Source organism: Colias eurytheme, chromosome 21 (genome assembly GCF_061535395.1).
Source record: "Colias eurytheme isolate Ceu_HAF_F1 chromosome 21, ilColEury1 Martin Lab GWU primary, whole genome shotgun sequence".
In the NCBI taxonomy this organism is placed as follows: Eukaryota; Metazoa; Arthropoda; class Insecta; order Lepidoptera; family Pieridae; genus Colias; species Colias eurytheme.
Window position 1 is genome coordinate 1884806 of NC_143000.1, and position 17821 is coordinate 1902626.

Here is a 17821-nt window from a genome sequence, read left to right on the forward strand (position 1 = left end):
TTTTTTATGTATCTATATTATCTGTCAATGTTTTCGCTACCCGAGGTCGCTTCTGTCATCTGTCTGTATATATTTTTACTGCTCTGTCGGAGTGATTGGATAACGGTAATGTGTCGGTGTAGGTGTGAACTGTGAAATCGTAAATTGTTTGCGGCGTTATCAGAAATATAAACACGGATACAAAAAATAATCAGGATATTATCCAGAAATACCTTATCTTATCGTTTCCTTGCAATAAATCGATCATGTACGTTTAATAGTGATCCGAAATACTGTTATGTGCTGAGACAGAAAATTAAAATAACTAGTTCTTCGCAAGATTTTGGGTAAAAATGCAGTCGGTTCAACGGGAAGCCAACGTATCTATACCACTAACACCAACAAGATCAGATTTATACTGGAGGAGAATATTTAATAAGGTATGGTCAATTATTTGGAAAATATTATCTGATTTAGAATTTTAGAAGTTATCTGATTCTAAAAGTATGTCGAATGTATTGACTTTGTTCTCACGAAGTGAAAGTTTTCCCTTGTCGGCGTTAATTTGTAAGAAATGTAGGGTTTATACTTTAATGTGTTTTTGTGTTCGTTTACCCAAATAAATCAGAAATGAATCAGGGAAAAAGAACATTTCAGTTGCAATATTTTCAACTCTTTAATTAAAAAATAAAACAATCCACACTTTATTTTTATTTCTCTAGGTCTAGGCGAATGATTAATATAATAAGTGTACAGTTATTAAAATTAGTATGTTTTTAATAAAAAATTGTTACAAGAAGAAGCAAACTTTACAATGAGATATGAATATTTAATACTTGTGAATATATTTTAAATCCTTTTTGACACCTCTGGGACATATCCCTTTTTTTATAGTGAGGAAATTGGGACATTTCCCTGATTTTTTCCACACAATACATTCCTTAATAAATGACCCAGTCTATCTAAATTAATTAATTATACATACTTTATATTTTGTTATCAAATTATCAAAAGATATGTCCTAGCTGCTATCTGAGGATGCACTTAATATGTAAAATGTTACAAATTTACCCATCATCAAATGAGAATAGATTTATTTTAATACTACTTGGATCCCATGGCTTCACTTCCATGGTATCCTACTGGGAAATTTCTCTGAAATCTGTTCTTAGGTAAAAACATTAATATTCCAAATAGTAAGCTAATATTATTTTAAAAAATGTGAGCTAAAAGCTAAACATTTTTCAATATTTGAATCTATGATAAAATACAATTTTCTTAAACAATATAAATATCCTAGATCAAGCAAGAACTTTGAAGTAAAGTAAACATCTAAAACAGAAGTACAACAATTGATGTAATTAATACTTCTATTTCAGTAACGAATGTACAGTGGGTTTTGGCCAATTGCCAATTTATTAGTACACTATAGTTAATGGTTAAACCACTAAATCAAACAGTTAAATATATGATCCTCTTTGAAAAGTTTGTAAGAGAGCTGTTATCAACAGAGAAGCATTATAAATTTTAAATATAAGTGGTGATAACTTCTTTTTGTTGTTTATTGGTTCACTAGTATTTTCGTCTGACTGGATCTGTACTGCCTTTATGATTTTTTTGAATAGTTTCAATTCCTCAGCCTCAATAAAAGTAATCAAGTTATTAAGAATTATTAACTGCAAATATTAATATTTTCAATTTTATTTATTACCCAATTTAGATATGAAATACAAATACAAATAAAATATTACCCTCAGTCATAGATATTATATTATGTACAAAAAGATTTATTAATAGCAGCATAACTTAAAAGACAAACAAACAATAAATAATTTATTTTAACTCGTAAAACTTATTGAAAACCAAATGCATCTTCTAAGGCACTAGGCAGATTAAAACAATGTCACCTATGTACCGAGTCCTATAAAATGAATTATGACTGACATTCTAAGGATACTCTGCCTTAAAGACATTGGGATGTGTGATGATTGATATTGCTAAGGTGCAGAGATTTGCAACAAAAAGCAAATTTATTTCAAATGCATATTAATTTAAGAGTACAATATTAAAAAATCATAGTAGTAAACGATTTTATAAAGTCTGAAAAGGGGAAGACCGAACGCGTACATTATTATACATATTCATTTTATGTGATGTTAAGCCACAAAGATGGCAATTGGCATGATAGTATTTGCAAAAAGCCAAAAAAAAAAACCGTGTACATCGGGTTTTTTGTAAAATTTTCCGGACAGATTCGCGGCGAGTAGCTAACATATTTTACCAAAGCTTCGCAAAATTTTCTTTTTGTCGTATATTTTTTTATACATACGTTACAGACGTTACATGAAATCTAGACAAATGAAGTAGGTATATCATAAATACATATCTTAAGTAAGCAATAGCTTATAGCAAGCATAATTATCATTGAGTAATTTTAGTAGCGGCAAAACGGAACAACCCATTTCTCTCTACAAGAATCGGGATTTCCTGTTAATTATTTTCACCGGAGATAAAAGGATATTACCATTACAAAACCACTGCAGTCTTCCAATTTTTTGTCACTTTAAAGATGTACAGAATCAATTGAGAATATTTATGACTTTGAAACGTTATAACAAAATTCACTCTATCGTTTTTGCAGTATTAAAATACGAATCTTTTAATTCCTGAAAGTAAAACTTAGATTCAAAATTTGCTACTTTAAAAAATGGCAAAAACCTTTTTGATATTTTTTTACAAAAATTACGACATTGATCTTCCCGTTTTTTACTTCCTATAATTAATTACCTAATAACCCAGTTTATAATACAACACGATAACCACACACATACATACTAAAATAATATATTACATGAATCTATGAAGAATGTATTGGTGTGAGTCATAGTGAATTCTAATTTTTTTCCGTAAGTGTAAGCCATGATTCATTACCTTCTCTTTATTATGTATGATGTCTTTTTTAAAAATATCTTCATAACATAATTATTTTAATTTGATTTGTTCTTTAATTTTAAATTTTCTTCTATACCTTTTTGTTTGTCTATTTTTTATATTGATTATTTGGTAGTTATTAAAATTAATGAAAAAACGACATGATGTTCTTGGTTCATGATTTTTTTAGAAACAACGCTTCTACATATAGGTACCTTTATGTAGGTAGGTATATTGAAATAGAAGATATGGCACGCATCCATAACAAATAGGTAATTGCAATTTACCCTCAAGGACAAGTTACGATCAGAATAACTAGGAGATAAAAGGAATAAAGGCTATTAATTAAACAATTTATTTTAAAAAAATATGATAATTTTAGAGGAAAAATGTTAGGTTCCTCTATTGTGACTGACTGATTTTACACCGGTATTTCCTGACATCACGTATGATTAGCATTTTAAAATAATATGGTTTTTCTCAACGACTTTGAATAGATATACATAGTTATACCTATTCATATAATATCTGCCTCACGAATTCTGCATCTACGTATTACTTGTTCCTTGAAGACCTTTAAAAAATATTATTTATTTATGTACCAAATTGTCTTTCCCTGTGTACCTACAATGCTTAGATCTATAAAAATGCGCAAACTATTTTGATATGGTATTTTTTAATAGCCACAGTTTTCAAGAAGGTAATTCTTCTAATATATAACAAGCATAATTAATTACACACGTGCGAATACAGGACGGGTCGCTAGTGATTTAAAAATTATGAGCAAATTCGTACTTCATTCACATAAACAAACGTTAAATTACTACTAAAAATACTACTAAAAGGTATAAAGTATTAACCCAATTAAATTTAAAGCGATTTGAGATTTTATTATTATAGTTTGTAATGCTAAGCGGATGATCAAAGGCCAAAGCTCTTCTGATGATACATAAATTCTCTAACAAAGATAAGTGGTCAATCTTCCCAATCTTGCCAAGACTACCAGAATTTGATGATAATTTATACGATACCTAGTTACCTACGGTCAGAAAAAACAAGAAAATTTCACTAAAAATTAATTTTAATTTGAGTACTAAGATGTCATTTGTAGTTATTATCTATATTTTTACAGTTTGTGTTATCTGACGGTAGTCCACTATGAAAAAGATTTAACAAATCACAATAATATAATGTCATAATAAGTGTACACATTTAAAGAGGCAATACGTACACAAAACGCATTAAAAGAGGCATTGAACGCCCAATAGACACATATAGAGCACTCTAATTCCTCCCAATGAAAACAAACCGTATTGTTATCGGCGCTAACACACAAAATAAACAATGAACGAATCAGTCAATATTTGTGGAGCAGCGGTATGCGGTTAGCCATTGACCGAGTTAAACAGTGACGGATTAGCAATGAAGTCAGAATTCCCTGTAACACACGTGTAGCCAAAATGAGTCTTGGAATATATACATAATGGTGCATTTACACATTCTTGTTTGCCTCTTGACTTGGAGCTAACCACTGCGACTGTTTACATATTCGTCTTCCTTTTTGATTACGTCCGAAAAACTGGCCGTAATACGCGAATCTCAAGGCGAATAGCGAATGCATTGCTTAGTGCTTACACATGCGTGTTCGTTATTCGCCTCGCTAATAGCCACGCTATTCGCACGAATGTGTAAATGCACCATAATATAGGTTGAGAAATAGAATTGAAAATCGTAACGCCAATGTAATAATACCGAAAGCTATTCCCCTTTTTACACGGAAAGGCAAATAAACGGATACATCACCTCACACCTGTTGATAAGCAACATATGCTGCCTATTGCAAAATTTGATCTCAATTTCGAGTATTGTAGTATAAGTTTTAGGGGTTATATATAGAAAGAAAAAAAGTGGTATTGGTACATGTTTCTCGCACCACCATCTCTGATCGCACTATAGATAAAGGATTGTTAGTTGTGCCAAAATTTTGCAAATAGTTTTTTTAACTCCTTATCCTATTCTTACGCGACTGAAAACTTACGCCGCGGATAACCACGTTGACCAATAAGGTTATTAGGTTCTAAAACTTAAAGAAATATTGCATGTTCCCTAAATATTCTACTCTTTTAAACTTTAATTCCGTCCCACGGAATAATTCTTAATAGACCATCGCCCTTCCCATCAAAACTTTCAGAACTAGTCACTTAAAATACCTTCTTTACAGTATGACAAAGACAACGACGGGCGGATATCCTACGTAGAACTGAAGCACATAATCGAATCAAGGGAATACGACCATGACCTACCAGACAATGTTGTAGAGAAAATCATGTCGGTAGCCGACCGGGATAACTCTGGTTATCTGGAGTTCTCAGAGTTCGTGGAGATGATGCACCATCCAGCGCTGAAGGCGGTGTTCGGACATTTTGTGGCGAGATATGTACATGGTCTTGTGCCGCATAGAGACCCCGTTGATACTACCGGTATGTATTATAGTAACTAAGTGTTGCCAGATGTAGATGAATGATTAGTGTGTGATCTGTATTGAATACTAACCAATATTATTAATTGCAATAACGATGACAAGTAGATTAAAGAAAGAAATTTAAATAATATGGACAATAATTTTGGTAAAAAATGTAGTTGCATAGAGAAGGTAATTCAGCATGTATGGTCTTAAACTATATTTATGTATTTGAATTGTCTCTGACGATACAATACGATTGCAATGATGATTCAGAATTTAGTAATCACGCAGGAGTTTTATTTTGGCTATCACGTAGAAATTCTAGATATTTTAAAAAGATGTCATAGTCCTAAATTGTGTCGTATATTAAAAATAGAAACTGAAAAACGCAATGGCAATTTGGATCTTTTATATCTTCGAAGTCATTTTAATTTTTATCCACGTTTTTTTTTCTCTATAATATATTATTCTCATAATTTTATAAGGCATTTGCAAATAATTAATTTGATACAGAGTTTTGTAATAAATAATTATTAGTTATTAATATAAGTCACGTAGGTACATTATTCAACGATTGATTTTTCTTTTCTGTAAATATGTACTAGTGTTCCCTTCCTGTATATACCTATGCATCTTGATTTAATAATATAATTTTAATTAACATTTAATTCAACATGTATGCAAAACGCATGATAATTTACAATTTAGCCAGAATGTGACTTGCGCTTCAAAAGTTTGAAAAATATTGTAAAAATCTCCAATAATCTTATAAAATTTTCTCTTAATTCATTTTAACATAGCATATTTACAATATTTTAGCTAGTTTCACCACTTCTGAATATAGTCTATATACCTAATTTATATTTACCTTATCCGTCAGAATAACACAATGTATGAAAATATAGGTCAAAATGTATTATTATAACCTAGTTAATTAATTCAAATAGTAATTAATTATAGCCCATTTAAAGCTATCAGTGACTTTATCAGAAGTCGTGAAACTGGCTCCCTTTAATAGCACGCTAGGTATACTAAACTTTTTTGTGTAAATAGTAAAGTGAGTAAATACAACAATTTGACAGCTATTTTTTTTAATCTAGAACGGTGGTCAGGCTTCCGGCCAGTGTCAGCGTCCGATGGCGGTACTTTTTTTTTTATTCTACCTCATTGGTTTTGTGTTTTCGGCCTGTGTCCATACATTCGAAATTCGAAATTCACGCTTTCGTACCTAAGTGTTGTCATTGGTCGTATCATAAACATAGAGAATAGAGAAGAGCAACTAGTTTTTTTGGAATCCTTAAGAGCGGGTAATAGAAAAAATCGAACTCTTTTTCAAGAATTAAAAGATTGTGAAGAATTAAAAGACTCTATTCTCTATGTGTATGAGTATTTTTGTCGTGGGCTGTATAAAACTGTGTTCTTTATGGTCGATTGCTATTTGTTTCATTCGAGTCATAATATGTTGAAGAAATTCATCCATTCATGTGGGATCATTACCTAATCTTCTATTAAGAGGAGTTGTGCGCAAAATTTAGATAACTTTTCGTTTAATGATGAACGTGTCATTAAGTTCTACATATAACATATTTCTATCGATTTCCTCGTGAACATTTTTTTTTTCAAAATATTCGAGGCTAGAACTTAGGTATAAGTTATTGCACAGTATTGATTTGGACTCGAATAATTTATCGTACGAAACTTTAGCTTTATTACCTACAGTTTAACCGCTTGATGCTTTAATATACTTAGTTAAATCGACATACATTATGATTTACAAAAATGTTATATGTGTGTATCTAATATTCATATCATCATGCTGTCTATGCTGTTTCAAGAAAATTAATACTTAACCATACTCAAATCATTACTACAAAGTACAAAATAAGACCAAGTAAAAATAACCTTTAGGTAAAGTTTGTATATAATCTCGTGTATATTATGAAAAACATTGAAATACCAATTTGCGTCATTACCCAACTTAGTTAAATTTATCAAACAGTACGTGACATGGGAGTAAACTGTTTAACCTCGAATGCACCTAACGAATGACGCATATTTTGGACTAGCTGTGCTCCGCGGTTTCACCCACATTGCTCCGATCCTGTTGGTCTTAGCGAGATGATATATAGCCTTTCTCGATAAATGAGCTATCTAACACCGAAAGAATTTTTCAAATCAGACCAGTAGTTCCCGAGATTAGCGCGTTCAAACAAATAAACGTTTCAGCTTTATAATATTAGTATAGATAAAACACACATAGGTTAACAGGGATGTTGATGTGCAAGTAAATAGCTTCATAGCTGGCAACACTGAACACATACCATATAGATCTAACCATAGATAATAAAATATTATACTAGAGCTAACGTAGTACCTACATTTCAAACGGTGAAGGAATTTTGAAATCCGTCCAACACGTTCAAACAAACGAACTTTTCCTTTTAAATTATTATTTTTAGTAACGATTTGCGGATAGTTCTAAAAAGTGTGCAAACTGCAAAATATCAAAATATTTGTATTGCATGATACCTACTGCTAATAGCGCAAATGAAATTAAATTGCTATCAATTCCCTGAAATAAGGTAAGCGAACACAAGTAAAGGGTCGGTTCCCTGCCACCGATTGCAGGCTGCAGCCTTCTGTATTTCCTACGCTCATTCATAAACAGCTTCCAATTTTGGGGTTAAATCTCATAGTTTAGAACGTCATTCAGTATATTATATGAATAAATTAAATCAAATTGCTTCCTGTTTATCTGTGTTTTGCATGAACACAGTAAACAAAACTTTCTTTCAAGTCCTGCAGTGTCTCTTCTTTTTAAAGGATCTCCCTGCGATTGTAATCGACTTGCACATGCTATGCGTCCTTATGAATTTCTACTTTCATAACCTTTTTCATAATATGAAATTGTTTACATTTATTATTATGAATCGATTGCAAAAAAACTAGTATTACACGTTATGACTGTTTACGGGCGAAGCGTTAACTAGTGCGGTCAATGAACTATTGATTTGGTTAATAATTTAAACAGCTTTTACCACGGCTTATTGTATCCTGCTTAGTTATTATTTAATAGTTCTGAGATTTGACACAATGTCTCTCATGCAATTTTACATGAGCAGTCTTCATCTTCATTCATGTTGATAAGTTCTGGCTTATCAGCAAGCTATAGTTCTACACTCTTTCAAAGATGATGATGATTATAGGACACTTTAGTAAAAGTTCATTCATCTTAAAAGGATCAGTATCATAGTGGTAGCAAAGCATACGATAAATCTGGTTAGGGGTAATGCTATAAACCAATAACAAAACGACAGTCAGCTAAAATTGTGGAAGGCCCAAAAATTTCCGCCACCCACATTCACTTTGCCCATTGCGAAGTAAACATCTCACTCAAGTTAAGGATCCCTCGGAAAATTTACAAATGTAACATTCTTAGCAAGTGTAGGAAGCGTTTGTTTAATCAATTACTAATAATGCTGAGGCTTTATTATAATTACAAAGTAAATAAATAGCGCCCAGTGACCTTGCTGGACACTTGATAAGCGCGTGTGACTCATTTTTGTACCTGTGTACTGATAAGAGGTTTTTTCACTCATTAACTAGGTTAATTATTACTTTCCTAAATGGATATAGGATTTTCGATAACTTGTACGTTAGTTCTGCTTTAGAAACAGACAAATAGATAACATATTAGTAACAGAGTGTTTACTTTAGATTCGTTAATACCTAGTTTAAAATGTTCCTCCACTTATCGCTTCCAACTATTTATTATGAAAGAAGCTTCCCGTGGGCTACAACCAATCACCTTCCCAGATGCAAATGAACATTTTTAAGCATTTGTCCGACAAGTTTTATAAACTTTTGCTACATAAGCAGTAAGCATAATTTGAATATTATAGCGGGGGTGTGAGCTAAGCTTTCCCAAAGTAAAAATGCGTCACACAACATCTTATGTCACAAACCTTGCCCACATTCGACCCACGAGTATACTATAATATACTTAGTACATAGTTGTATATATTATACACTAGCTGTGCTCGCGGTTTCACCCGCATTGCTTCTTCCTCGATTAATGGGCTATCCAACACCGAAAGTTTTTTTAGAAATTTTTCAAATCGGGCCAGTAGTTCTTGAGATTATCGCGTTCAAACAAACAAACTCTTCAGCTTTATAATATTATTACTATAGATTATATAACAGCATCGATTGTAACAGGAATACGGACAAGTTATTCTCCATACGGTCGTGTTCGGACATCGGTGCAAGTGTTGAGATTAGCAAGCACTGAAATTAACTCACGGACCACTCAAACTGTTGTAAGATGTGGGTATTTAGTCAATAAAACTTATTATAAACAATAATATTAATCCATAATTTTATTTTAGTTAATTCTATTGATAGAAAGCGTATTTAGCCATCTAAAAAGATAATTCCGAATATCACAAATGAGGGCATTCTCCATAAAAATTGGGTTCTTGTCATACAATACAGTTGTCACATAAATTATTATTGCAGTTTGTATTTCTGTTTATATTAATTATACATGTGAATTAATGCAGTTTCAATCTTTCCGGGATATGTAACTTCCTATTAATTATTATCACTATCTGTACCCGCAACTTTGTTTTTCCGAGTATTTCCAACATTAATAAATGCTCCGTTCTTGGTTCATCGGTCAACCAATTCATCCAACCATCCATTGGGTTGTATCAAATATACGCCAATTTACTCCTTTTGTCGTACAAAATAAATAACAAGTCAATAACTGCGTTAAAAACAACCGACTTCAAACTTGCACTTGCAACATTTACAAATACGTTAAAAATCAATTTCCGCAGAAAATTAGCCAAGACTATTTCTACTTTCGTCTGAAATTGAAAAGATATTATATGTAATCGGTATTACCTCAAGATTGTAATTAATTACTCAATTAGTTCGTCCACGTTAATCACGATTATAATCTTTATAATGTAGTGTTGCAAGTTTTGCAGGCATTAGGGTTGTGCATTTGCAGGGTTTTAAATCGAAAGATTTTTTCCTAAATCGTACTGCAATTTGCGAAGTGTCAAGTGTTACTATGTTTCATTGGGAACTATTCAAAATTTTAACAAATAATACTGTTCTTATTTTTCTTTGAGTACATCTACGTTTTATTCCATTTATAAGTCAAATAAGTAAACAGAAAATTAAGTTTCTCCTATTAAAATAATTTGAATGTGTTACTTTTATTTGTTTCAGTCCTTCAAATAGAATTCATACACTTTTCTTTTATTTTTGCATATTCGACAACCCTAATGTACAAGGAATGTAAACATGTGAGACTGTTACTCGTTTGTTGATTAATGCATACATTAATCGTATTTAATCTTTCTTATTCGTTACCTACGTGATTATTAGTTTATTATTATTTATGAAAAAATATTTGTATTCAAGGGATGCTTATCAAAATGTAGCGTTTCATTATTTCTAATAGAGCTTATTTAAACTTTGACCTAGAATCAATTTACTCTACCTAAGGATCGTTTTTCGTTTAAAATCAGTTGTATTGTCATGTGGGATGTGGCTTCGATATAAGTGAATTTGTATATGATATTGAAACTTCTGTCTTTAAAGAATATTACTTAGTTGCATTTTCCTTGTATTTATCGTTTCATCTAGATTCTAGTACAATCATTCTTGAAATTATATTATACCTTAAAAATGTTATCGAATAAGGATAATCGAAATCGTTAAAATATGTTTGTACACTCACAAGTACTACAAGTGTGATATTGGAATGATAAGGGTTATATCAGTGATAGTATATAATATATTTCAGTGATGTCACGCGATAAGAAGATTGGGTTGCTATATGGCGGCTGCGCCCGCGCCGTTTTTAGGGCTGTCACTTGCAGTTTGTATTTTTTTTAGAATAATAATTGATGTAATTTGTGGGTGTAATAATATAAGTCTGTACTTTAGTGTTCTATGCGGATTCATAGGAACGTTTGATACGTTTTCCACTTGAAAATTTAAATTGTTTTCGATTTTGCAAAAATAAATAAATATATATAATTTTTTTTATTACTTTATTAAGTTGTTGCATTTCTAAAAATGGTCATTGCTAATAGCTTTAGGTACTTTAAATTATGTCAACTTTTAAATCTAGAGAGCGTATCAAATTCGGTTTACCCATAATTATTACAAGGTCTTTAAATTTTAACGATAGATAATAGTTACCTAGCAATATTTAAACACAATTAGTCACCTGTTGATCTTGCATATACGGTTAATATAAATATGTACTTAAATCAAAAACGAGAAAAATATAAGAAATAGAGCAATAAAAATGGATTTATATACTGTATCATACTGAGTATCCCATGTGAAAAGGCTAGTGCTACAAAATTATAATTAAAAGTTAAAACTAATTTTACCGTTAAATCTATCAGAAAATACGAGACATAATATTATCATTGAATTACACTCAATGAGTAGACATGATTTTCAATTTGCGGTAGAATTTGCGTCACATTGAAAGTGTAGGTATACAGTAGCTAAAAATAGACTTCAATATAGATCCATTGATTGTAGAGAATACACACTTATAACGTGTTTAAGAAATCAATATGCTAATTTAGATTCAGTCACAAATATTGAGTGCTGAATGTTAGTAAAAAGGCAAATATACCACGTGAATTGAAAACTATGTGAATAACCTATAGACTATAACCATATAACATACCTTTACTTTAACGCGACCTATATAACTAAATAAAAATAAAATACAATAGGCTAACGCGGCAAAAAGAAAATAACTTCGAAGAGTAGGATACAAGGCTTTCCGCCACCCACATTCACTTTGCCCATTGTGAAGTAAACATGTCTTCTGAATTATAGGTCTATTTTTAATTCCAAATCTTCCAAAGGTTATGGTAATATCGTCCCAATTCGTGAATCATACTCCACTCACGCGTTTGGTCCCTGATCGTAAATGCTTTGACACTGAAATCTAAACAGGTCAAACACCTGACGTTTGAAAGCAAATAGAGGCAGTGATGTCACAGCGGTCAATTTTGGCTCATTATCCTGTTTAGATCTGAAAGTAATGGATGGCTATATTCCATAGTGTGATTCTGGTAAAGACATATTCGGTGACTTTAAATTAGCGTAACTAATGATAAAGTTGGAAGTCGTATAAGGTGCTCCTAAAACTAGCAAAAATGTGATAATATACGTCAAAACGCAAATAAAATACTTTAGGATAAAACATCCTGTAACTTTCCAGAAATTTCTAGATTACGAAAGAAGTTAAAATTGTCCACTAGAATGAGCGAAATGAAGCTAAAATTGCCCACTAGCATGAGAAGCATTTATTCCACTGTAAATTAACATAATATGCTTCTGCTTATAAGGAAACGTTACTATAATTTCAATTATTAAAAAATGTCTCAAGAAATATATCCAAGCAATAAATGTATCTCATAACTCATTGCATTAACTTTTCCATGGCGCCAGTGGCCCTTGCAACGCACTGTCCATTCGCTAACTTAGTATCGGATACTATTGGCTGGAGATGCACGTGCCGTTTGTTGATAAACAACGCCAGAGAACTCGAATAGTCGATAGATCCTCTAGATACTCTTAAGTCTAGATTAAGAGGACTTTTAATTGTACAGTCGTAGCAGGGGATGTGTCTAAGAAGTATATCGTTTAGGATATGGTAGTGGTCAACTGTGATTAAAAATGTGGTTGAGAACATGTAAGAGCAGTGGCAAGCACGCTTGCAAGTGGTCCTTCAGAACGGTTCTGCGTTACGTTAAAAAAATAATTGACTATTTTGGTATGATAATTTTCATTTTTCATCTTTGTCAAATCTTAATGTCGGCGGTTTTTCAAACGCTCCACCTCATTATCTTAACAAGTCATGACATAAACCCATATTATCATTAACTGCATGCGTGGAATTGTGATGTTCACGGTCAAAGGTTAACAGGTGAAGGGATAGATCTTTCTCGTGATGCATAATAACATTCGCTAATAAGCTGTCATTTACTTGTCCAAGGACATCTACTATTGTAGTGTCCCCATTATCCGATTGAGGAAGGTATTACAGAGATTACGTAGCAATAGCATGCTGTGATGCCTTCCGTATTTATGTTAACATAGTATAAGTTGTACTAACACAATTTTTTTCTCTCCTCCCCTTTCCTACTGTTTTGTTTGTTTGTGTCCTGTTACCCCTGCCCTTAAATCAATTTCTAAACAATCGTTAATGCGATCCTGATTCATTAATAATTTTTATGGTCTTTTCTATTTATGTCCATTGAAATATTGAAATTACTATTCTACTACAATTATCCTGTTATACGACAATTTGCCCTTTTCAACACGCGACCGCCTAATTGGAATAATGCGTCCTGTTATTCCGTATTGGTCACACTCATGGCGCGTGCTCTATTTATGATCTGCTGTTGCTAACTTTTTAAAAATTATAAACATTTCAAATATGCCTTCCCACTATTTAACGCGGTTGTAATTTAAACCGTCTCTAATTATTTCCTACAACATGTATGTCCGATGTAACAACCGATTACCCGCATACGTTTAACAATTTTAAAACTTAACAATACCCCATTAATTGTCTCTTTTCCTTGATTCCACCCGCTTATCCTTATCCCTTTACCTGTCCCGATTGTGTTGCGTTAACCAGTCCGAACTCGTAGCAAGGGAGTATTCACATACACAGACGGCACCTACGAAGAGGAATACAGTTGCTGGCCCCCAGCGGTGTCCATGATCATCATATCTCTTGTGGAGATCGTCCTATTTTGCTATGACGCTGCGCAGGGCAAGACGGCGGCGACTGGGCCGATCGCGAAACTGTTTCTCTACAACCCGAGGAAGAGGCATGAAGCGTGGAGATTCTTGACGTATATGCTGGTGCATGTTAAGTGAGTATCTCAGATCAATAAAAATCATAAGGTTCACACATTACATACAGAATTTTTTTACAAATAACGTTCCCATATTAAGTTAATAATTCTTTAACAACAATAAGGAATTCCGCCTGCTTAATCAATGCTACTAGTTATGGTCAGTTATTGCCAGCATTAAAATAATACATATCTATAAACTTACATTTCAAACATGTTTGCAAAATTCCTCTCTCTATTTTCCGATCGATCAAACCTACACACGGCTTCTAAAAATAAATCCACATAAACCTAGTCCATCAAGTACCAATCAAATGGCATATGAATCATTACGCAGTGCAGTATTATCGGTGATATTTATTTCTACCCTCATATAATATATGCCTTTTTTATTCCAGCGTAGTACATCTTCTAGTCAACCTACTGGTGCAGCTATTTCTCGGGGTACCACTAGAGATGGTGCATAAATGGTGGCGCGTGGTTCTCGTATACCTCGCGGGGGTGGCGGCGGGATCGCTAGCAACTAGCTTGGCTGACCCTAAAGTGTTCCTTGCTGGTGCTTCTGGAGGAGTTTATGCCTTGATTACGGCGCATATAGCTACTATTATTATGGTTAGTTTCATTTTCGGCACGGCAAATTTACAGGAATAGCCTACAGGATTCGTATTTGGGAGTTAAAAATTTTCTTGATACATATTTATATATCTGAAGGTCCGTCATAGAAATGCATATTCCATACGAAGTGTATTTTGCGTTGTTAATAACCTTGATGGTAAAACAATAAGTGCTGAAAGTATTTGACGACCATCGTTCTGAATGGACTTTGTTTGCATTGCACTGAAAATAACAAGCTCGTAAATAAATTAGTTAATGACAACTGTACATACAATGGGCTCTTCTAATATAGTACATAATAGCATTAAAATAAATTATGAAAATAATACGTATGCTGTACTTGTACAAATTCAAATAATAACATGTTTTTTGGTTCATACAACAAATAGTTTGCTTCTCCGGCTTGGCTACATTGGCTATTCTAAAAACATAGCATACATTCTAAATATTATAAAGTAAACGTGTTATTAATATTCTCCTGTGCACTGCAACATATTAGCGCGTTAACATGATTTGATCTAAAAAAAACTTAGACTACTCGAGCACCACAAAATTCCTTACTTCATATTTGTAACCTTGGCAAATATGGATATCTTCCTGTCTTCCTAAATAATAATTTTAAAATGTGCACATCATCAGCAATGTTTACAACTATTCTCGAATATTCCAGAACTGGTCAGAAATGGAGTTCGCTATAATCCAGCTACTCGTGTTCGTATTACTAGCGGCTGTGGACGTCGGTACAGCTGTATACGATAGGTATTGGAAACACACGCAGCAGAATATTGGATATGTGGCGCATTTGGGTGGGGCTGTTGCTGGTGAGAATTTTCTAGAATATTTGTTGAGGAATACTGTCGTGGATTTTGTATGTTTTCTTACCAAGTATTGACTAGGAAACATTGTTGACTTATCGATCGGTAGATAATGTTAATCGTATTTTTTTAATCAGAGATTTCTATCTTCTTAAAATAAAATATTCTTTATAAAATTGTATAACTTGTGGGTAATTTACCTGAGATTTTTTTTTATAAAAAAACTGTTACTGAATACTGAATTTTATAATTCCTGCAAATTTAACTTCCTACTCGTGATTGATAAAAGTTAAGCATAATTTTTCATGGTCACACAAAACCCGATTGTTACGCGTTCATAGCAAAAATATATTCTAGGTAATTCATCAAAATTAATATTTAAATTTCAGGTCTACTCGTCGGTATCGGTGTACTCCGCAATCTCGAGAAGCGAAAATGGGAGAAGCGGTTATGGTGGGCGGCGGTCGTTCTTTATTTCTCACTTATGATAGCCGGAGTCCTCGCTAACATCTTCTGGGAATCACATTTCCTATAAAATGATCTCGTTCACTTGGTTCTAAGGAAATATTCGTTTTGACAGCGTCAGTGTTGACAGTTACCGGGAGTTTTTGCATGTTGGCAGCGCGCTTTTTATGTAGCGTAGTGTTGGTACTATGAGAGCGAAATTTTTGAGATTTTTTTTCACATTCCATCTGTTTCTGGGTTTTCGAAAAATGAACGTACGATAGAAAAGCATAGTTGTAGGTATAGCATGCCGTCTCACTTGCACTTGACAGCCCAACGATTGCTATCTCGCTCCTATTTCTTATGTAATCGAATGGCAGCTTCCGCAGGCTTATTATATTTTTATTATTTAGTTTAAGTGAGGTTTATCACTAGATTTTTCCTCTGAGCTACATAGCATAGAAATAAAAAAATATGTAGGAACGAGTAATATAGATTCAAATTTCAAAGTTCCCATAAATAGTGAAAATTAGGTTTTTTTTCTTATTATATAATATGACATTTAAGCAATCCGCCATTTTTTTTCAGTAAAAATTTGAACAATGTCCTTACAAATAGTCGTTCTAAAACGCCTTGGCAGCTAGAAAACTTTTTTTCAACTTAAATATATTAAAATTGTACCTTACGACACGTGTTTGTAACTATTGGCATTGATTATTATTATTAACGTCTATTGATAAAAGACTGCAAAATAATGAGCTCTTTACAGTATTGTGATTTTAATATACTATCGCACAATTACTATCTTATAAACTTTAAATTATTAAGAACAATTTCTTGTATACTATTAACTATACAAGTATACATTAATGTCAATGTCCCTAAGTGCCTATTTTTTGTAATATATTTATTTATTTTTTGTATGTCTGCATGTAAGAGTGTTTTGCTCAAGTGTATTATAGCTTTTTAATATAAGTATTGTTAGTGTAATTATATTTTAATGTGACTTCAAATAGTTGAGTTTTGCCAATTATCAGATTTATTGTATGTGGTTTTTGTTTCTTGTTTTTGTAATAATTATTAACAATATAAGACGAAAAGCCAAATAAAAATGAACAAAAAATACGCGCTTTTTATCGCAGAAACAAATCATATCGGAAAATAAATGTTTAAAAGTAAATAAAAACACTTCTAATACGTATAATTAAACATTGAACACTAATTTGAAGTCACATAAATAAAATAAAATATACAGTATTCATAATAATATAAAACGTATTGGGGCCTAAGTGTCGGAATATGTAATGGACGCACAAATTTTTGTATTAAATGTCTTTTCGACGATATTCTAGGTGCTTTGGTTAATGCGTGAGCGTTATCAATAATACCGGGTTCGATCCTCACTCATGTAAAAAATATAAGTAAATATCTCTAGGGCAGTGAATAATAAAATGCATAATATTATGATCGAACAAGGAGTGTTCGATAAGGACAAATTATTAACAGAATTCGTTTTTCTAACAGTATTAGTATATTTCACCCGTCCGTTCTTTTATAAGTTTTTCTATGATAATGCCAGTCCTGTGATGAAAGAGGACAGATAAAAATCAAAATCAATATTTGTCAAAACCAACAATTGACGCTTGAATACTAAA

The 17821-nt window shown here is 32.3% G+C and overlaps 1 protein-coding gene across 1 annotated transcript; it reads left to right on the forward strand.

The window, feature by feature from the left end:
- The first annotated feature begins 57 nt into the window (after window positions 1-57).
- On the forward strand, window positions 58-16666 carry rho-4 (rhomboid-4). Its single transcript, XM_090114329.1, has 7 exons — window positions 58-419; window positions 5132-5390; window positions 6475-6516; window positions 14106-14310; window positions 14691-14904; window positions 15578-15728; window positions 16112-16666. The coding sequence occupies exons 1-7, from the start codon at window positions 333-335 to the stop codon at window positions 16255-16257; spliced, it is 1104 nt and encodes a 367-aa protein (XP_089970455.1). The 5' UTR covers window positions 58-332; the 3' UTR covers window positions 16258-16666.
- The last annotated feature ends 1155 nt before the right edge of the window (window positions 16667-17821 follow it).